General features: G+C 45.0%; 1 protein-coding gene across 4 annotated transcripts in view; it reads right to left on the bottom strand.

Annotated features, from left to right (window-relative positions):
- Positions 1-5,480: 5,480 nt before the first annotated feature.
- Positions 5,481-22,574, bottom strand: part of SLC6A5 (solute carrier family 6 member 5) — a 51,724-nt gene continuing 34,630 nt past the window's right edge. For all 4 annotated transcript variants that reach the window (XM_074336135.2, XM_019742625.3, XM_019742624.3 and 1 more), the window contains exons 11-16: positions 21,139-21,251; positions 20,277-20,408; positions 19,283-19,382; positions 16,660-16,760; positions 12,550-12,717; positions 5,481-10,174 (exon numbers count right to left, since the gene is read on the bottom strand). In XM_074336135.2, the coding sequence (XP_074192236.1) occupies positions 10,019-10,174; positions 12,550-12,717; positions 16,660-16,760; positions 19,283-19,382; positions 20,277-20,408; positions 21,139-21,251 (770 nt within the window). In that variant the 3' untranslated portion in view covers positions 5,481-10,018. The remainder of the gene's footprint in view (positions 10,175-12,549; positions 12,718-16,659; positions 16,761-19,282; positions 19,383-20,276; positions 20,409-21,138; positions 21,252-22,574) is intronic.

The raw sequence follows: 22,574 nt of genomic DNA, 5'->3' as shown, positions 1-22,574 counted from the left end.
CTGGACCATTTGCCAAATGAGTGCCTGCGCCAAGCTTCAAACCCAGGCCGTATGACTGCACAATCTGTGCACTTCACTGTTAAGCTCTACTGCTCCTCCTGGGGTGAAGCCTGTGGATTCAGTCCCCTTGTTGAGGTCTGTGGGAGCCCAGAAAAGAGCAGCCCTGTTCCCTGCATGAGCGCTGACCCACTGAGAAGTGTGTTAGCAGGAGGTCAAACATCACCTTTATGGATACAGAGACAAAGCTGGAAGAGCAGAGCCTAACGTGAAAGCCAAAAGGGACTGGCCATCTGCCCTCCTTCCAGGCTGGACGTTAGCACAGCCATCTGTTCCCAATGATCCGCATGAGGAGAGAACGTGAAACAGAACTCACTGCGAAATAAGGGCCAGGGGCTGTCCCCCTCCCCTATAAAAGGTGGAGAGAGTAAGGAGTGTTTAAGGAAAACCCTCATCATGGAACCCAAAAGTGTGGGGAAGAGATGATCCCCTTGGTCAACTTTCAAATTTCCTCATAAAGGCTCCTCCGGTCATCCAGTGGCCCTGGGTTGCCCACAAAGCACTCACTCCGTCTTCTTTCCCAGGCCTTGAAATGATCCCTTATTCCTAGTCAAAGTCCCATGTGCTCAATACTGTTATCCTCACTTTGCAGGACAATTAGGAGGCAGGCATCCTTTTGTACTTACTCACACTGAGTTAGGAAAGATGGAGCATTCCTCATTCAAGTACGAACAGCTTCTATGAGCAGGACTGTTGACCAAGGCAATGATTATCTATGGAGGAATGTCAGGCCACGGGATGGTAGCGTGGGAGAGATATTTCTGAACAGGGAGAACCTGCTCTAGTTACTGTGGGCAACAACCTATCACATCAGTTCATGAGACTGGCTCTGTCCATCTACACAAAACAGAAGTAGTCATTTCCAATGCTTTTAGACTACTTTCCAGAGTCACAGACCACAAAAATTTTAATCACCAGCAAAGTAACATTAAACTTGTCCACGTTTTTCAGTGGTTCCCTGGATCTCCTTCTAGTCATCTCAGTTCATGTTATTACCTGTATCAGTGAGGATTCTATCTGGCTTCATATAACAGGAAAACTCCCTCAAAATAATAATTTAAATAAGAGATGTTTAATACTCTCTCAAGTAAAAGAATTAATTCCAGAGTTGGACATCCCAGGTTTAATTTGGAAGTTCTATGAAGTCCTCAGGGAGCGAGGCTCCTTCCAGATCTCTGGTCCACGATCCCTAGAATGCAGCTGTCCTCATGATTCAATATAGCTGCTGGTACTCCAGCCATTATATCCACATTCCAGATAGCACACATGAAAGAGAATGGAGAAAAGAAGAGCATGCGTAAGAGTCCCATGTATCACTTCCACTTTTATTTGGGCAGAACCTCGTCACATGGCCTCTCCCTGTGTATGTTAGCTATTGCTGCATAACAACCAGCCACAAAATATCAGAGGTGTGTAACACTAAGCGTTTATTCTCACATAACTGCTGGTTAGCTAAGAATCAGCTCATCCAGGCTGGCCTCAGCCCAGCACTTCTGTTTCAGGCTATAGCGGCTGGGCTGAGTCCACTTCTCATAGCAGGTCTGTGTGTCAGGGAGTGACCCTGCCCCACATGTCTTTCATCTTTCTTGGACCAGTGGGCTAGACAGGACAAGTTCTTCTCATGCCACAAAGAGGCACACACGAGTGAGTGAAAATAGGCCAGGTCTGTAAGATCCAGACTCAAAACTGGTACACTGTCAATTCTGCTCACATGTTATTAAAGCCAAGGGGCAAGACATACAGTTCACCACAATGAGGATGCAGCTGGGATGTGATTCGGAGTGGGGTAAAGTATAGTCCATTTACCAGACTGGGCCACGAGGAAACTAGAAAATGTGACATTTTGGCTAGGTGACACGCCTAGTTAGAGATGTCCCTAAGGAAGGGAGGAACAGAAATTCAGTCTGTAACACACTCCCTCATGTTGTACCAACGTTGCAGAATGATGATACTGGCCTCGTGCAAGTTCATTGTAATTCTTATCCTCAGAATCCTTCAGCCTCTGCTTTCTGAGTGAGATCAGGCAGGAGGAACCAAGTAATGGGATAAAAATATCCAGGCTGAGACCCCTGAGCCCATGCCAAGGCCCTACCTGCCCCAGCACCTCCTCTGGACTCTGAAACTTTGTCAAGATCCAGAAACTAACAAGGCAGCCCCTGGCAGGGCAAGAGTCTCCAGGACCATGCTCCAACCTCACTGCCACCTCCTTTCATATTGGATGGTGTCATCTCCTTGCTGGTTGCTTCAATTTTAAATATAAACCTTCCTGGTGGCCCCATCACAGGAATCAGAAAAGATATTACCTGCTAAAGGACTCCTATATTTCTAGGTTTATGATCTGGTGTCTTGGAGCTCATTTCTAACATTTTGAGAAGGCTGGCTTCTTGCACAACCCGAGTGTTCTGGCCTTAAGTCCTTCCATACTCCAATCTATTCCAGACACCGAGACCAGGTCGATATCCCCAATGCACAGATCTGGCTCTAACAGTAAAATATCCGACATTTATCTGCAGTGTTACATTTTGCTGCACAAATTTTAATTTAATCCTCATAACAACTCTGTGAGATGAGTATAATTGTTCCCGTTTTACGAAGGAGAACACAGAGAGCACGTTACTAAGGAAAGGAGCCAGCACTTGAGCCCAGGACAGTGCTTTGTCTCCAGTCTCCTAGCTGCCTCCACCAAGAAATCTCTCTCCACTATTCAATAACCTTCCTTGGCTCCCTGTGGCCCATCGAATAACCTTTGATCTCTTGATGTTGTCATTGAAGGCACTCAACTGTCAGGTCCTAAAGGATTTAGGACAAGAACATACTGAGGGGGTATGTTTCAGCCTTCATTTGCAGCCTTCATTTGCACTTCAGCTACTTTTCCAGGCTTCGTTCTCACTTCCCACAAGCATATACCCTCCTTTCCAACTTCATCCATCACTCTTTCTTGAAATGGTCGGTCTTACTCCCAGGCCGTCACTTACGTGCTTTCCTCCACCCGGAAAGCTCATCCTGAAATCTTCCTCACTGTCAAAATCTTCCTCAAGACCCTGTCTCATGAAGTCCTGCCTGATCCTCTCAGTCAGAAGGAACTCCTTCCTCTGCACCTCCTCAGTATGTTCTTGTCCTAAATCCTTCTGTGACACGTGGTTATTTCCCACTGCGTCTGATGGCAACATGTGTATCTGTCTTAAAACCCCACTCACACTGAGTAACCTGGAGGGAGAGACCTAGTCCCGCTCACGCTGTTCTTGCATATTAGAACGCTGCCGATTAGAACGCTGTTCGTTGTACAGAGCCAACACTCAATATTTGTTCATTCGGTTTAAAAATTGAGTAAATCATTCAATTTCTTGAGTAACTACTATGTGTCACAAAACTCATAGGTACTGGAAACATAAATAACAAAGACACTGAGAGTAGTGTAAGAATAAATAAATGAGTGAATGGGTCAACGAATGGTGAAAACGGGATTCTGCTTCAGTGTGTGTCCACACTATAGTCCAGTCATTATGTTCTCTTAATCCTACAAGAGAAGTTTTCTGGAAAAGGGAACAGGACTAGGTTAAATGACTTGCGATACCAAAATTCTCACATAATTGCAGATTACACTCAAAGGCAAGAAAGGAGTGGCCCAATCTACACATGACCTCTGTTTCACAGAGTAGCCTGTGTAAGTTAGAGAAGTGAATTTACTATCTTTGTAAATTTGAGCTCTTTTAAGAGCACTGGGGGAGTTTTCTGTTGTAAAGGACCCCTAGGGTGAACCTTTTAAACAGTCAGTGACTACTCATCTCACGTGGATTTCGTTATCAACCCAGTTCCCACAAAACAGACTGTTGTAGAGGAAATGGTGTGTCAGAGATGCTGGAATAAATGACCTTGAACTTCTGTGCAACTGTGAGATTCTGAATCTCAGGCTCTGGGAAAGACATCTGGGAAGAAGGAAGCATGAACCAAAGCAGAAACAAAGGCGGCAGGAATAAGCTCTGTAAGGAAATATCCGCAAAGTCCAGGGGTAGGAACAGTTGCCAAACAAATGCGAGATGGACGATTGCATGGCACACGCCAGGAGAGTTATCAGAGTAAACGCCACATTAGCCCCTTCCAGGCAGAGGCTTGGGCGCCTCTTGAATTGCCCAGAATAGACTGGTCCTGCTCCGGCTGTGTGAGCTTGAAGCTGCCCACATTTTGTCATCATTCCCAAGTAGGGAAGGACTATTTAAAACAGGTGTTTAAGTAGCACAATGGAGCACTTCCAAGTGACATTCTTTGGTATCTGGGATCTACTTTGAAATAGTCCAAAGAAACAAAGTTTCAGTTCAGTGTGGGGAGAGGGATAAATGAAATAAACAGACAGAGTTGCTAATTGTTGAAACCGAGTGATGTGGACGCCAGAGTTATTTTATACTCTCCACTTGTACGTATACTTGAGAATTTCCCAAATAAAAAGCTAAAAGGAAACAAAACTGAGCAAAGGGATTTCAGGAAGGAAATCAAGGGTAACAAACCAGCCCCACATTTTGGCCCCATGAAGCCTCTTCTTCCCCTTTCAATGGAAGGTCTTATGCTGAGTTAGGTATTTGCTGTTCGGTCTGCCCTCTGCAGTTCAGTGTTATGGACAAGCCGTAGTGTGTATGGGGGTCTCATTTCCACAGGACGGATACATACACTCTTGGCAGGTGGTCTTCAGCATCACTGAAGGCATTTCTTTTCTCAGGAGGGATGGCCCAGCTCATCCACGTAACCTGCCAACACGGACGCAGAAGATTGGGGCGGGACGTGAGTGTGCTGTGTCCATTTGAGAACAGAGTCAACCTTCTGGGTTGACCTGATCAGACAGAAATGCCAAGCTGCCAGTCTCTACACGTGACCCTGGCGCTCAGGGCCCATTTCTGGGCAGGAAATCTGGGGGCTCTGTCCGCTTACAAGGGGAGAGGTTGCATTTATTGATTTGTTTGTATGTTTGTTTAATAGGAGTTAGTCATACAATGAGGCCCTCAGTTCCTTGAGATCTGGGACAGTTTTATTTTTTGTTCAGATTTGCCTGGGGTCTAACTCAATGCAGGAGCTACGTCAATGTTTGCTGGAGACTGGCAATATGATTATTACAACACACCTAAGGATTTAACTTGACGAGTCCCTCTGTTCAGATTCACTCAGAGTCTCTCCCTCCCTCTCTGTCCTTCCCATCAGGGGTAATTAATAATTCAGCAAACAATAGTGTATTCTGATGGTGAAGAATATTGCAATTTCATTGATGTTTGTTTCTGCACCAGCACAAATCTCATTTACCCAGGAGGGCAGTTTTCCATTTTTGTTCCAGGTCTCTCCCAGTAAAATCAGGTCAGTCCTGCAGGTATCTGAAGGGCATTTTCTAAGAAAGGAAGAATGTGGGTAATGGGTCTATAATAGATACAATACCAAAATCATCGTGTTTTAAACACTGACATTTATTTAGGGTTTTGTGAACTCATACATTGTAAGGATAAATTCTAATTTATATGTCAGTATATAATAGGCAAATATATAATACAATAAATTGCATTTGTACACATAAATACAAAATTTGAGGTAGGGCCTCAAGAATAATGACTTCTTAAATGAATAATGCACAGTATATAATATGTACTCTATAATATATATATATATATGATGCATCATTTATAACATAATATATTTTCTTCATCTACAGTTAATGAAAAAATATAAGGACCTGATTAGGGAACATATCTTTATTCATAGGCAACAATACCACATAAGATGACTGCACGTAGGATAATAGCCGAGTATGTAATTTAAGAACAAACCTATTCCATGATAGGTCCATAATAAAGTGCAAAAAAAAGACCAAAAAACGAGAGACAAAATAGTTCCTAGTCAATTACTAAGTATCACCCTAACAATAAAATACACCTATAAGGCAAATGGTTACCTGAAGATGTATTTAATTCATGGCAGGCAAATCAAACCACTGCTTGCTTTTCAGAGGTGATCAGCGCCCAATCTGAAAACACTTTCTCTTTGGCTGCAGGCTGCGCAGAGGTGGCCAAGCAGAGACCACAATTCAAAATTACTTGGCCTTTCTGTACAGTTGAAGCAAAAGCTAGAAAAGATAGGAGGCTTGACTTTTACCAATCCTAGGGCCATTTTGGGGAGATATTAGTACTAGGATTAAATCATTCAAACCTCTGCTCCCAGCCTGGAAGTTTTCTGCAATGATACCCAGTGTGAAACAGAAGAAATGCTCATTCATTGACCCTGAACGTTTTTCCCTGCAAGACAACCTGCCCTACAGCATGCCCTCACTCGGGACATCTGCCTTCAAGAAGCAAGTCACAAACCCAAACCCAGGTGCAACAGCAGCGGTATTACGAGCTCGCCATCACACATACATTAAGCAAAAGCTATTGTGCAAGTCTCTGGGAAGAGGAAGCTGACCGATGGCCAAGGGAACAAAGAGGAAAGAAAAGTCTGAATTTTAGGCATGGGAAAACCATGCTGACAGGTGAAGGTTGTCAGGAAGCACTGAGGCACATGTAGATAACAGAATAAGAACTTAATTAAAGGAAAACTCAACTCCAGTGCAACATTAGCACAAAGACAACCCAAGTCTTACCCATGTAAAGGTCATTGTGTTGAAATGTCTTTTTAAAGTGCCACTCACTGAAATACACATTGATTACATTTCTCACATATTAAAAATACATTGGAAATTTCAAAGACGTTGAGGTCATCGAGATTTTGCATTGACCTGATTTCATGCAATAGATAAATACAAAGAAAACATTTTTAAAAAAAAGACCAGATTGGACACATTTATACACAACAAACACATGGCCCTAAAGAGGTTAAGTTACCAATGTGCAAGACAAATATTTGCATAAGAAGCCACAACACCAATAGTTAAGAAATATACTTTTTTTTCTCCTTTAAGGATATTACAGAGTTACTGTTTTTAACATATGGCTTTTTTTTTTAAACTCAGAATGGGTTTCTGGCATTTGTTGGTGTTAGAAAATAATCTCCCCAGTGGAAAATACCCCACATTCTGCACAGTGAACCAATGAAAGTCTTTCCTCATCAACTCGGTGTTTTCCTCAGTTTGAAGGGGAACTCTCAAGTGGCAGTTTAGGACTGTGCATTTTAATACAGCATAGAAATATCCATCTGGCCATACACATCTCAGCTTTTAGCGTCCCAGCCAAGTCTCCGTGAGGTACAGCATGGGCAGATTATCGATGACTGGAAATAACTCAGATACAGAACACATCTCTGGCAAAGAAAGCCTCAAAGTTGAACATGACTATAGAAATGGGCAAAACTAAATTTACAAGGTAACTGCTGCTAGATAAGTTCAGAACCTTTCACCTTTAAGGAAAGTGTATATGTGTATATAAAACTTGGAAACTGTAGGGGAAAGGAGACAAAAAACCCAGCTGCTCAGGGAACACCTACTGCATCTTAACTGGACAAATCGTAATTAACACCAACGCAACTAATCCCAACTGCAACACACACTAGCTAGTGAGGAGGACCCTTCCCCACAATTAAGTTAACTCTCCGTTTGTACAAATCTGGCAGCCTCCACAGGGTTTTCTCCCCCCTTCTTTTAATCACAACAGCAGTAATTAGCAGAAATTGGATTGGCATCCAGCATCAGAATCAAGTTTTAGCCAAGGAGCAAGAGAAAATCCAAAAATCATTCGTCCTGACACAAACATACAGGTCCTATGAGAGAATGCTAATTGATCAGCTCGTTTCTTCTACCTTCACATTGGAAAGGCTGCAGATAATTTCCACACCTAAGTTATTCTCCCTCGCCTCTCCCGTTCCACCAGGTACCAAATGGAGACGCTAATTTTTGGTGTCACTATGCGAAATTTGCTACAGTAATGGGGGCTTCTCATCAATATGGCTTTCTTGGGGAAACCAGTGTTAATGGCAGACAGGTCACTACGGGGAAACACTGCGACAGGTGAGGCCACAGCTCAGCGTCCTAAAGCTAAGTCTAGGGGAAGGGTTTAGTCTCTGTGATATAGTCTAGTAAGTTCTAGCTGTGGGAAATAGATGGAAAAAGAGATCGAGGAGGGAGACACTTCTCATGCGCTGCAGACAAAAGCCATGGAAACCTAAAGTTCAAAACCCATCTTTGTTTCCTTTTCTAAAAGTGTCCACAGGCTGCTCTTGAAAACTGGAAGTTTACATTGGTGTTGGCAAATGGTAATGATATTTGCCCTAAAAAAGGGAGAGCTCGGTAAAATGAGTTGAGACTTTAAAAAAAAAAAAAAATGAAGTCATTTTTTAACAAATGTTACATTAAGGTCTGTTATTGGGTTTCATTGCTGTTGAACAGGATGAAAATGTCACGTCACTATACAAGATTTGAACGGAAAACTTTGCCTGAGACCCTGTAATATGAAGACAAATAAGAAAATGATTGAAATGGTCTCCAATAAAGGAAACAATTTTAGGTTTAGATATTACTGTAAGAGAAAAAAAAACATAAAACCCAGACTATACTATGCTAAACTCACCATCTCTACAGTGATTCATAAGATATTTATAAGGACAGAAAACACCACTACGAGTACACACTACATGAACACATACCACATTTTAAAAATTTCATATATGCATGTTCAGGATACAAGAAGATAATAAAGGTTACGGCTTCGCCAATCTCTGCAGACATATGATTCGCTCTCATTAGAGAGTTCGCTTATGAGTACTGTGAATTGGGAACTCTTAAAATTGAATTAGCTAAATGTAGTCTTAAAAGCTATATAGTCTTAATTGGCTCACTTGCTACTTACCTAAGCTGTATTTATCAGAAATATCTGTAAATACCGTGACCTAAAATGTTCTACCAGCGCAGTGAATATTATGGTTGCTTTCTAATAAATTCTCCAATTCTTTTCTTTCTCTATGACCACAATTGGCATGGACTGTGAATGAAAAAGTTAAGAGTAAAAATTGAGAAGTTATTTGACTTTTAAGAGTTTGTGTCTTATATATATAATATATAGACAGAACCAGGCTAAGTCTTATTTTCCCAGAGGTTGAAAGACAAGGTAGCTACAGCTTATAGAAAGACATTTAGAAAAGAAGAAACACAGGATCGTGACACGGAATCACGGCACTAAATGTCATGTAGAAAGCAGAATGGACCTCTGTTATGAACGTACAAAATTAGGCATAAATTATATGATGGATTCTTGTACAGAGGTGGAAGAAATAACCAAAAGAATTCACATATATGGTTATAAGGGGGGGAAATGACTGAGGGAAGAGAACCAACTCTTCACTGAGATTCGCAGTGTGCAGAGTCCTTGGCACACTTGAGACCGTTGGTGCAAATGAAGAAAACATCGCCAACTGTGAATGGAAATGTGAACTTAACCACCTGGATGGTGTCCAAATCCAGAAGCCTTGTCTTACTCTAAAACATTTTCTGATCACTGCTGCCCCTCCAAATGTACCCTGTCCTGATCTTTCTGCATCTGAATGAAAGCATCACACTGCTTAGCTCACCTCTACGACACTGATGAGTCTAAGTTAACGGTCCTGCAATTCTGCCATTCTGGATTTGCCTCATCGGCACCACCAACGACAACACACAGTGGATACTTCTCTGTTGACCAAATCACACATACCGCCTTTGTGACTTCACTGGAAAGCAGTCACCTAGTTGATACAATCCTGGGGGATAAAGCGTGTGCTCAGGGGACCACCCCTACCGGAAACCGACACCATGGACACTGGCAAACCGTGCTTCAAGTGGTCTGTCTAGCTCTTCACTACAGCATGCGACACTATGTCCTATGTAACCACTCTCATGCACGGATATGAACTGAAACGTGGGAGGAACGGAGAAGGAAAATGGGAAGAAAGCTGGGGAAACCAGTAGGGGGAGGCAGAGAGGGAAAACGGCATCAAGTCTGGGCCTTGACCATCCCGTGCCATCAGACTAGCACTGGGTGCCCAGTTCCACATCCTTCACTGGCAGTTTCAGTCCCAGGGAAGAGGTTCCCAGGGGGTCGATCATGTTCTTGTAACGCTCCCCACGGTGCTTAGCTAAGAATGGGCCCCAGTCCGGCTGCGGCGAACACACCAACTTTAGCCTCTGCAAAGAAGCCAAAGACACACAGGGTCACAGAAGTCATGCACTTTCCCCTAGGACCACCCATCCAACCCCAAACTGTGAACCACATTTTCTGGGACACCCCCCCCCTTGAGCCAAGAGGGCCCCCGCCAGGAGGAGCGGTGAGGAAGATCGGCCCCATGTATTACGGTAATTAAGTGGGCCACAGACACATTAAAGAGGAGACTTAGTTTGGTTCACTCGAAATTATTGACCTCACCCTGCAAACAATATTACCGTTGCTCGCAGTTTGCCTTGTACAAGATTAATAGAAGATAAAGAACCCAGATTTTAATTACACACTTTTTCTCTCCAAATGAAGAGAATCGGCAAGCTTCTCTCTCCACTGCCAAACGCAGTTTGCAAAGGACATGTGCGCTCAATTACCTTTGTTCTGTGGTCTCAACAGTGGGTTGCTATATCAAAATAATTGGATTTTGTTTAGCATATTTCCCAAAAGCATATAAATGGCCAGAAAAAAAAAATCCCAACTCCAAAGATACATTGTCAAGAGTGAGCAAAGATTTTAATTATCTGTTGACAAAAATATATGCTTCTGACTCGGTTCAACAGTGTGGGTTTTCACAGGCAAGCTAAGAAAAATGGGGCTATCTCTAATCCTTCAACTGAACTTCTTACAGAAAACATAGTTTGACTGAAACATTTTTTTAGAAAGAGGAAAGAAAACATATTTCTGACGACATAACAGGGAACAATTATATGTTTATTACCTATTAAAATGAAGCTGCTTCTTATTGCTGTTAGTTTAATCTCCCCTTAATCATCAGTTAGCAACCTTTGTGTCCCAAATCAACCATAATAAATGTATACAGCCGACTCATCAGTTTAGAGAATTTTAGCCTAACACCAAAGTAGCAGAGGCTAAAGCAGCTTCTGTTCAGAGAAAGCGATTTCTGGGTCAGTGATGGGAAGGGCCATCTGAGGCACAAGCAAGCCATCCCTGGGCGTGAAGGAGGCCACAGTAACTTACTTACCTCCAGGGGACAATGGACAGAACTTCCTGAGGACGAAAACCTGAATGCTGCTTCAGGAAGAAGACTCCTACATCTCCCTTTGCCAACTCCGTCTCCCTCTTTAGTCCAGAGGAAAACGAAGGCTGCCTCCTGGCATGCGGGCATCTGTGTCACATATTCACTCGTGTGCTTTATTCCCAGCTCACTTCTCCCCTCCCAAGCGTCCACAGAACGTTCCAGAGACCTCTCTTTTTTTCTTTCCCCTTAACCTGGCTGACCAAGAGGAAATCCCCGACAGCTGCTCCTCACTACCCTCTATCAGCAGACGTTCTGCACCTGGGTCAAACCCAATGTCTCTCAGACTTAACTGTGCATGACAATCACCTGGGGAGCTTATTGAATTACGGACACCAGGGTCCCATTGCCTCAGGACTCTGGTTCAGGAGGACCGAGCTAGAGTCTGATCATTTGCATTTCCAACGAGCTCCCAGGGAGTGCCGTTGCTGCTTGTCTCTGGGCCAAACCCTGAGTAGCACCAGTCTGGTCCAAAATGCCAGGTCTGGATCTTCAAGATGGAGGCAGTGCTGATCTAGTCTTAGCATGTCTGAGCAAGTGACTTGTCATAAAGAACAGAAGCCTGACCATACTTTACTGTGGCTCAACAAGTGGCAGTCCCCTGCCCGTCCACTCTGCAGTGAGCATGGGGATTTGTTTGTTTGGTTGGTTTGGTTTGGTGGTGTGTGTGTGTGTGTGTGTGTGTGTGTGTGTGTTTATTTGTGTTTGTTTGTGTGTTTGTTTGTTTGCATTAGAAATGGGAAATGGGTCCAGCAAGGAATTAACTGATGAAGAAAGATAAGTTTCACCTCATACCAGCCAGGCTCTGGACATTGTAATACATTCTACAGGATGGTGACATTTTAAGCAGATTGGACGCCCTCAGCCATCCCTAACACACGCACAACACGAAGGGGTAATGATTTTTAATTTAATGGTCATAGATGTTTAGGGGGGAGGAGGCTTCAACAGAGAGGAACATCAGGAAAGGGAGAATGTGATGTGTGGTTAAAAACCGAACACTGGGATTTAAAGTGTGGGTGAGGGGAGAGGGAAGAGGAGACAGTCTGATCATTTATTCCCTAGAGCTGTCACCGCACTGAGGAATAGCATAATAACGGCTCAGCCCGTGGATTGGCTGAGCGCCTCCATTAGAGGAATAATACATAATAAAAATGGGTTTAATAGAAAAGGTGGCAACTGTAATCACTTAATCACCGAGTCTCCTTCTAGAATAAGTTTACCGAATCTTTTGTTTTTCAATGCACAAAGCGCTCAGAGCTTCTCCCTTGGGAGGGGATGGCAGGGGAAAGGAGCTGACAGAATTACCTCAATAAATCTGCCAGGAGCCAGATACATTTTTATCACAAACATAATTGGGATCCAGATAACAGAACAGGCCAGCATTAGCCATCCGAGCACCATGGACCAGTTAGGATAGCGGTAAGAGCCATAGGTCATAGGCTCCCACTGGTAAAAGCTGAAGCAAAGGATAAACTAGGAAGAAAAGAGAAACACACATGTTAGAGTGGTGCTATGAAGTATTCCTTCATTCAACAGCCATGGATTGAACCCCTGCTATGAGTCGGATGCTTTCATATCTGTTATCTCGTTTCACACCCTTAGTGACCCTGAAAGGGAAGTATTATTACTCCGTTTTCCAAATGAAGAAAGTGAATTTCAAAGAGGTGAAAACAACACATCCACTTGGCTGCTGACCCTGCATGTGCCATCTCAGAGGAACCAAGCAATGCATATGCTTGTGTCTAGACACAGACAGGCTGAGAAGACAAGTTTGGAAGATCTACACCGAGGAGACTGACGGATGAGGGGTGGCGGCTGTTTGTAAGGGGTTGTCTATAGTTTCCATAATGGATAACCAGCTTTTGTTACAATAAAGAAATCTGTTAAGTTTCTGTACTTTGATTTTTAAAATACGAATTAAATCTACTCCTCCTTGGATGGAGAATGCGGATCCAGGCGCTGCCTCTAAAGCTGGCTGAGTGACCTGGAGTTGTCCCCAAGCAGTGACTGAGCTGGGAGCTTGGTCCTATAATCAGCTATGAGACAAAGAGAATGGCCTCTCAACTGACTCAAGGTGAATGGTCCTTGAGCCCTGAGGCCAACAGCTAACCTGGGCTCTACCACTCGTTAACAGGGGCCCCTGATGTCTCCGAGTTCTCTGCTATAAAACAGATATATTTCACACCCCGTATACAGCACAGGAGTTTTCTGGGAACAATAGTCTTGGTATTTATTCTAGAGTTGCCCCTCAGTTTTAAGAGAGGTCGTGATTTATTTTCTCCTGTCTCCTTTCACTGCACACTTTGGCTGGCGACAGTAGTGAGAACCCTCTGAAGTCTGGGTTAATGCAGCTGAAAGGAACAAGAGAAGACACATGCTGAAAAGAGAGGTGCCAAAATAGAACAGGGGTTCTAACTGCTCTTGCCAAGCCCTTGGGGAGGCATTGCCTTGAGAAAACTATGTTCTTCCCTGGATTCATTCTGCCTGTGGCAGCATCAGCCTAGAATAATGTGCCTAATAATAATGACGTACGTCCTTCCTTCCTCCCCACTTCTCTTGTTGTTCTATCTGAAGCAGTAAAATAACTGCCCAAAAATGACTAGAGCGAATTATGTCAGGAAAAATAATATATGGACATGTTTTGGAAAAGCGTGAAGCACTACACAAATGTAAGTCATCTATATTACGGCTGCAAAGCCCAGGCTGTTGGGGCAAGTGAGTATTTCAGTGCGATAATAACTCAATACATTGATTCGAAGCAACATGAGCCTGAAGACAGCTGTTGAAAAAACTGCTCTTATGGAAAGAGATGCCTTACTCTTGGCCCCTTTTTAAACATTTGCCCCTAGAGTTATAAGCTTTATTAACGAGTCTATTGGAAGTATGGCCTAATGTATTTATGGTAAGTTACTCCATTTCATTTACTATATAAATAGCAATTCATCTGCTTATGTGTGCACATAATTCAGTAACGTGATCTGACTATGTATACAATAATTGCATGGAGAATATTTATTGCTCTATAAATCCACGAAGGCACATATAAAAATGATCAATTTTATTTAAGGGGTTTCAAAGTAATTTAAATCCATAATCTTAGCTCGTTCTAGCACACTACAAGTATCCATTTTACAGAAGGGCAAATGGCCAAAAAAAAAAAAAAAAGAAAAAATGTTAGGCCTGGTCATTTGATACCCATTTCTACTTGCACAAATATCACATCAAACTTATCTGTGCAAATTTGTTCTTGCCTTAAATTTCCCGTTGCCAAGTCAGCTGTGATAAAACTTTGCCCTCAGATTAGTCTGGCCGTGAGAGATGATAATTTGGCCACTGAGTCAGACCCAAGCTGACCTTTTGCTGATGGCAGCCCAAGAAGGCTCTGGAGAGAGACTTCACTGGCTAACGATGGTGATGGAATTGACCACTTCTGCTTGTCCCTCGCGCCCAAACACAGAAGGGAAATCTGGTTCAGGATATTTTCTGAGACCTCTCCACACGTCTCTGGTGTGTCTTATCATGGAAATCGAGTAAAGCACAGCATAGTTTTGAGGAACTTTCACAAAAAACAAAACAAACAACAACAAAAAAACAAAGCAAGTCTTTAAAATGCCTTTTCCTTGACATTCTACTCATAACGTTTAGATTATTTTAATCCCAAATTGGCAAACTCCACTAGGAGATAAAAGTACTGGGTTTTGAGAAATATAATGTTGGAGTGTGGGCTTGAGGCCTAGATAGCCCTGAATTCAATTCTTAGCTCTGTCACCTGCAAGCTTTGTGGCCTTGGGCAAGCCACTTGGCCTCTCCCAGCCTCAGTGCACACAACTGCCAATGGGGAGAGAATCACCCACCAAGCAGAGTGGTCGGAAGCTTCAGCAACAGTGCTCACAACGTCCTGCCTCTTACTAGACCTCCACAAACAGCAGCACTGATGATTCTGTGATGTTTCTACAAAATAGAGTCAAATTCTCTGAAGCTGAACCTCCTCTAAGACAGGAGGGAAAGGTACGTAGACTCTAGCACAGATTCTGACTTTGATTCCGCCCGAGAATAAGTCATGCGTAGTATTAACTGGGGGTCATGGCAGAGCTCAGCAGAGCTGGAGAACGCCAGAGGTGGAAGACTGTCACTTTTTCTTCCCACCAAATTAGGTAAATCCGAGTACTTCATACACTTTGTGGTCCTGAATTCAAGAGACTGGAAAGTCTATCTCACTTCCTTTCAACTCTCATGGCCCAAATCTGGTGGGATGTGTCAAATTACAGCCACTGAAATGTGAGGTACAGGTGTGGGTCTCAGTATGTCTGTGTTAGTGCAGAGGGAGATAAGTGCTGAATGGTTTTTCTGCCTAAACTTCTGTCTTTTCATAAAGAAGTTGTGGTGTTTTGATTAAAACTCACTCTGTGACAGTAAAAACGAAAAGAAAGAAAAAATGTTTTTTCTTTACAATTTTACTTCCATCCTGGCTTGTTTTCCTTTAGAGAAGCTGGTACCGTAAAGAAGGGTTTTCATCTGGTTTCTACTGCCACCTACTGGGTACAGCCAGAACTGCAGCTGGCGCCCTGCAGTCTTGTGGAGATGACACCCATCACAGGTCAGGGAGGAGGAGCCGAAAAGGCAAGGTCTCCATCAGTTACTGTGCTTGGAGAGTGGACTGGGGCAAAGCCTGCAGCCTATGGCACAATAAAAAAGGTCACAGGATGTACATGTAAGTCCCTATGCAGATTTACTGACACATGAAGGGCTCTGATCTTTCAGAAGATGGATGTCAGGTGACCTAAAAATGTCATCCCCATACTTGATGATGACAAAATAGTTCTCAGAAGCAATAAAAATGAACAATAAAAGTCTAATTTCTGCTATATTAGCTGTAGACTGGCTGTATTGAGTAATGGTTAGCAGCAAGAGTTCGGGAGCCAGACTGCCTCAGTTTGAACCCAGGCTGTTGCTGGTTAGTAGGTGTGCAATGCTAGGCAAGTCACACAACCTCTGGGCGTCAGTTTCCTCATCTGTAAATTGGAGATGATTGTGTCAACCCCTCAGAGCTGCTGTGGGGGAGAAATGGGGTGCTATATAGAAAGCACTTTAAACAGAGCCTGGATCCTGGTGGGCAGGGGGAAATGGGATTATTCTCTGCTATCAGTACACGAGGCAGACTGACAGAATGGGAAATGTTCCATAAGCGTGCTCCAAATAGCGCATGAGTCCTAGCTCTGCGCCCAACTGGCTGAGCACCTTTAGGCAAGTCGCTTCACCTCTCTGAACCACAGTTTCCAAATCTGAAAGACAATAATAATAATACCCATCATACCAGCTTCACAGGCTCATATGCAGGCACACGCCTTGTTCAAGCATAAAGCACCACATACACATGCGAGGTGCTTGCTGCACGAAAAAGCATGCGATCCTTACAGTTAAAATGGTTGGGGTTACAAATGCCCAGCAGACTTTCCAGAAAATGTTTGGCTGAAATCCAATCATCATCTCTATATCTTCACAGAATCTTTGCAAGCCTGCAAAGAGACAAGTGGAGACGGAGCATGAGGTGCTGTGGCCGCTGGTGAGGTGGGGGCATTGGCTAGGGATGGCCCCAGCCTGGTGTCAACATGACCCCGATTATGCAGGAAACTATTAGACAAATCACTCGCCGCTGGGACTGTTAGGAAAAATTGGGTGTTTAAATAGATGTTAAATCTTCTCTGCAGTGAGGTTCAAAAATGTCATCCCATGGTGACATCTCAGAAGCTCAGTTCCAGCCTGGCCGACTCAGCACATATTCACCTGCGTGGCTGTTTTCAGAGGTGGTGCTTAGCGACAACGCTGGCAAACCCAGTTAAGGTTGTGGTCGGTGAGCACAGAGTATTATGAAAGCCTTGGGATTTAAAGAGAATCACTGTACATTGTTTTTTTGTCCCCCACCTCCCCAAGGACATTCTTCCATGAGTCAGTTTATCTTTGCTCTGTGTAAGGTGATAATGGCGGGCAAAAACCAATGTGATTTCCAAGGGGCCATCGCCCACTTTGTTGGAACTCAAGGACTGCTGTCCTCTTGGTCACTGATTAACTTAACAAGTAACATTCAGAGCTGATAGTTCTTTCATGCCCCTACATAACCACCAGACGCACACGCTCCTTGAAAGGAAAAGCTCTTGAGGAATGTTTTAGAATTCAGCAGTCTCTTGCATTGTTTCCTGAGTTCATCAGAAGCGTGGCTTTCTCAGAACTGTGAGATGGCGAAGCTGAAGGGACCTGAACGGTCCCCGAGTTCGAGCTCCTTCATAGTTAGCAGTTCTGACTGATGGAACAGCAGTCTCGGCTAAATTCTCCTCATTCCTTCGTCCTCTGGTCACTTGTGTGGAAAGTGGGCACCCTTACAGATCAAGAGGGGCAGAGGTACTCCCACTTCCCTTCTGCCTTCTCCCGTCGAGAATAAGCCCTGCACATCCTCAGCCTTCTGCCCGGAGACCTTGGCCACTTGGTTGTTCCTGGGCTCTCCCAGCCCCCTTGGATTTCTGCGTCCTCAGCCCCATGAGGAGCAGGAACTCAGTCTCTGGGGGGCCCCATTTCTAGCCTTCACTTGCCATCTCTTACCCTTTGCCATCACCTGCCTGTTCCCCCCGTACCTGCTGCCATCACCTGCCTGTGCCCCCGTACCTGCTGCCATCACCTGCCTGTGCCCCCCGTACCTCACACCATCACCTGCCTGTGCCCCCCGTACCTGCTGCCATCACCTGCCTGTGCCCCCCGTACCTGCTGCCATCACCTGCCTGTGCCCCCCGTACCTGCTGCCATCACCTGCCTGTGCCCCCCGTACCTCACGCCATCACCTGCCTGCGCCCCCCGTACCTCACGCCATCACCTGCCTGTGCCCTCCGTACCTGCTCCCTTCACCGACCAGTGCCCTCAGCCCAGACTTATCCTCCCCGGTCCTGTTTTCTCAACGTCTGCTCTCTTCTACATGAAAGTGGGGAAGGATGATGTGATATGAGAAGACAATCCTTACTGAGGTAGAAAGCAGAGACAGCGGTATTCCTTCAGGGAGGAGAACAGTTCATCTCAGCCCCTTAAAAATAATATGGCCCTGATAACCTTATGTATGTTGGTCTGGGTGCTGGTTACATGGGACTGAAAATTCGTAGAGATGTATAGTCAAGATATGTGCTCTTTCTTAGACTTCAATTGTAAAATTTACCCCAAAAAGTCCACTCTAGCCACCACTGACACAAGAACGGATCCTGAGATCTTCAATGGCCCTCCACTCCCGGCATTTACTTCTGCTCCATAGTCCGTGCCAGGCCCAGACCCACACGTCAGCCAGCGCTTCATGACCCTGAGGCCCCACTGACAACCGTCCGAGAGGACAGCCACGCCCCGTGCCCTGTGCTGGGAACAGTCTCAAGGACTCACCCACAGCAGCTTTTCCCAGCTCCCTCTGAGCTCCCGGGGCCCAGTGAGCTTCCTGCTCTACTTTCAGGCCATCCTGACGAGGGCCAACCCCAAGCACTGGATGGTGGAAAGAGCTCTGGACCAGGAGTGAGGACCCAAGAGTTGAACTGTTCTGCCTCTCGCTCACTGTGTGACCTGAGAAACAGCATCTCCCTGTCTGAGCTTCTGCTGGTTGACTGGGGGCCCTGGACCAAATGAGCTCTTAGGGACTTTCCAGGGGGGTCCATCCATGATGTAAGGAGGCTCCAAGTTTCTGCCTTGTGCCAACAGGCAAGACGTGCCTGCTTTGGGCAGCAGACCTGACCATCTCTGGATATTCGTTCATGTATTTCTTTTAGTATCATCAACACCTTCAGTGAGTGGCCTCTGGACCCTCCGGGCATACGTGAGGGGAGAAAACCAAAGGAATAGAAGTCAAAGTCGTGTCTCTGTTAGATCTGGATCACAGTGGTCCTGAGGCAAGCTTGGAAAAAAAGGGTGCAGCTCTCTTATGTTTCCTGAGCAGCAGCAATGAAGCCCATTCACTGTCTTATTAAATACGGAAAACCACCAAGTTCTACCTGAGAAGCAGCCACGGTTGCTCCCTTACCGTACACATAGGAGATCCCCACGAGCTCAAAGATAGCAATGATGACGAGGGCATAGGAGGCGGCGTACGTGTCCACAAGCTGAAACATGTAAATTCCACCCTAGAAGGAAGGGAAGAGAAGCAGCCAACATCAGTGGGCCTGGATCGAGGCTCTCGTCCATTTCTAACAGGAGAGGAGAGTTGGGAGCAAACGGGAGTCAAAGAATCTCCCCTGCCTAACGCTGGTCCCTTATGTAAGCTGGAGGCCTTGCCATGTCAGCAAAGCAGTCCCTCGAGAGACTCAGAGCCAACCCACAGAAGAAGCACAGAAAGCAGTCTCACAACTCACTCTTAAAAGGCAAAGATCAACATCTGAAGATGTAGATGCAAAAGCAGCCAGATTGCTTCATTTTTGCTTTAAGAATTAGGTGATCATTTCGACCCACATATCTGCATTTGATCGACTTTCGTGTAATCTTTAGGTGTCTTCGGGCATTCCTCATGCATCCCCCTTCATCTTTACCTCACTCTTTAAGTCTCTTTACAACAGAAGAGGCCAAGAGACCATCTCATTCCAATCTTTCATTTTACAGATAAAGAAACTACGGCCCAAGGTCACAGAGAGAGAGCAAAGGCAATACATACACTGAGTGAGCTAACACTCAATTTACCAACCCACCCAGGACCAGAAGGAGCTCGGGTGACTGTAGACTCTGGTGTATAATGAATAATCAATGGGAAATTTCTCTGGTCAGTCCATTTGGATTTTTATATTTTCTTAAAGTAGGACACACCTGCCTCGTTGGCTGAAGAAGGCTACATCTCAATCACGAAGCTCCTGGAAGAATCACTAGTGGCCAAGGTGACATATTTCCCTCTGTGGTCAGAATCCCTAAGGAACTGGTGCCAGCTACACAAAACCAGCTGTGATTTGGCTGTTTTATGAGGTCTGAGAGCTAAGGGTAAAAGGATGGATAGCCATGAGGCCCCCCCATCTGTTCCCATCCCAACTTACTTGAGTGATCATTGGAAAGCCCATGATGAAGAAACAAATGCAGCAGCCCAGAGTAAAGACCGGCTTGTGTGTGCGCAGGTATTTGGGGAACTCGTCCGAGATGGAGGTCACTATGGTCTCGATGGTGGCAAACTGGAATGGTTACAGGAAAGCGGCATCTGAGACAGCCCACCCAACCCAGCAGGCTCCAACAAGCCTTTGTGTTTTCCACCAGGCAAAGTGGTATCTGTGCTAGGTTTGGTTTTTATAACTGCCATCTCTTGATGGGACTAAAAGGGCTTATTGGGGTCCAGCACACAAGGCCAGTTAGGAGAATCCACGCAGGATATAACCTTTAAAAACTGTATCTCCAGCCTCCAGAGACTGCACTCATACTCACCCATCAGGATATTTGAAGCTTCACTTTGTATTCATGAGATGTAAATTCCTCTCCTCCAGTGTACCTGCCTTTGATCTTCTCCTTGAGGAAAAATCCTCTTTACACCCAACTGCTAAACTCTGAGCGCCTGTCAGCATGATTTGGAGTAGGCTCAGCCCCATGGCCATTTCCCTAAAATTCATATTATTTTCCCTTATCCAGCCCCATAGAATTTGTTTTGACACCAAAGCAGGAAGTACACAGGCTAAACCTTGCATGGAGAATGGAGAGCGCGAAATAAAGGGAGAGAGGGTGGCTCCTCAGCACCATCACACGAGTCACCCACAAACACAAGGTTATCCTGAGCCCTGGGCAGGTACCTCATCATCCCTGTATAGCTGGAGGGAAAAGCTCAGGTACTGCTAAGCCCACCTCCTGCTACAGGCTGGATGCAGGACCCAGGAGAAGGAGCCTGGAGCAGGGATGGAAGGGGACGGCGCTCACCATCGTGTCAAGTCCAAGCGTGAGGAGCATCAGGAAAAAGATGATGGCCCAGAACGGAGACAGGGGCAGCCTGGTTAAGGCTTCTGGGTAAACCACAAATGCAATGCCTGGCCCTGGAAGGAACAAGAACAATGAGTGCAGACAGGCCCAGCTCCAGGATCCTCTTCCTGGAAACCCACAGGGCCCTCTCTCTACTGAGATCCTGAGTTGGTACTGAGTATATGCTGCTGCCTAAAGTCATTTTTTACTCATCTCCACCCATTTCCCCACTTAGACCTCAAGCTCCTTAAAGGGAAAGTCCACATCTTGGGGAACTCAGAGGAGAGGCTCAAAACTAGTGCCAAGGCAGAGATTCAGATCCCAAGGCTAGGCACTGTGCCATGCAAATAACACAAAGCCCCCATCTTTGTATGGACGTGTTGGGGGGAGAATATAATAATTACCCTCTAGAATAGTGCTTCTCAACCAGGGGTGATTACCCCGGGGGTATTTGGCACTGTCTGGAGACAGTTTTGATTCTCACAACTGGGATGTCAGAGGATGATTACTGGTGTCTAGTCTGTTAAGGCCAGGGATGCTTAGCAGCATGGGGCATTCCTCACAAGGAAAAGTTATTCCACCCAAATGTCAATAGTGCTGAGGTTGAGAAACCCTGTTCTAAAGGTTTCTCCCAGAATGACATCATCCCTCGCCCCCCCCCCAACTACCCTTCCTCCCACTCACTCCTCCAGGAGAAGCCATTTACATAAAACATGAATCAATGTAATGCTTTTAGGATCTTGCCCTACAAAGGCTTGGTAAAGGGGCAGGGGGATACATCAGTCCATGGGGTAATTAACAGGTGATGAAGTATAGCGCTTAAGTGTTGAGAGATCAGACAGATCTGGGTCCAAATTCAGACTCCATGACTTACCAGCTGTGTACCCCTAGACAACTTATTTAATTTTCATGAGCCTCAATTTTGCCCATCTGTACAATGGGGATACCAATAGGGTACCTTACAGAGCAGTTATGAAGAACGGATGAGAAAACAAAGGCAAAGCAGTGAAAATAATGCCTCACACATCATCAACACTTGCAGACTATCAGCTTTTCTTGTGAGTGGACAATGAACTTGGAAGCTAGCAGTTCTGATTCAGGGTTTCCAAAGAATACCGCATGTGGTCTCGGAGGAGGATATCTAAGCTGCAGTTTCCTCTGTCGTCATGAAGCCCTGCCAGCGATTCCTGTCTGCCTCATGACCTCACTAGGAAGACTACGTAACTCAAGATGGCTAAACCTCGTCCGTTATGAATTTCCTTGTAAGGATAAAACTAAATAATGGACAGACACAAGTGAATGCTGGGATAACCGGCAGCCAGCACACGTCTAGAAACCAGAAATCGCAGCAACTGGCATTTTTGCCCCTCAAGCACAACAGCACTTTTTAAACTGGA

The sequence above is a fragment of the Rhinolophus sinicus genome, chromosome 14 (genome assembly GCF_057876585.1).
Source record: "Rhinolophus sinicus isolate RSI-liver-muscle chromosome 14, RSI-T2T, whole genome shotgun sequence".
Taxonomy (NCBI): domain Eukaryota; kingdom Metazoa; phylum Chordata; class Mammalia; order Chiroptera; family Rhinolophidae; genus Rhinolophus; species Rhinolophus sinicus.
This window is presented reverse-complemented; position numbering and strand designations above follow the sequence as displayed.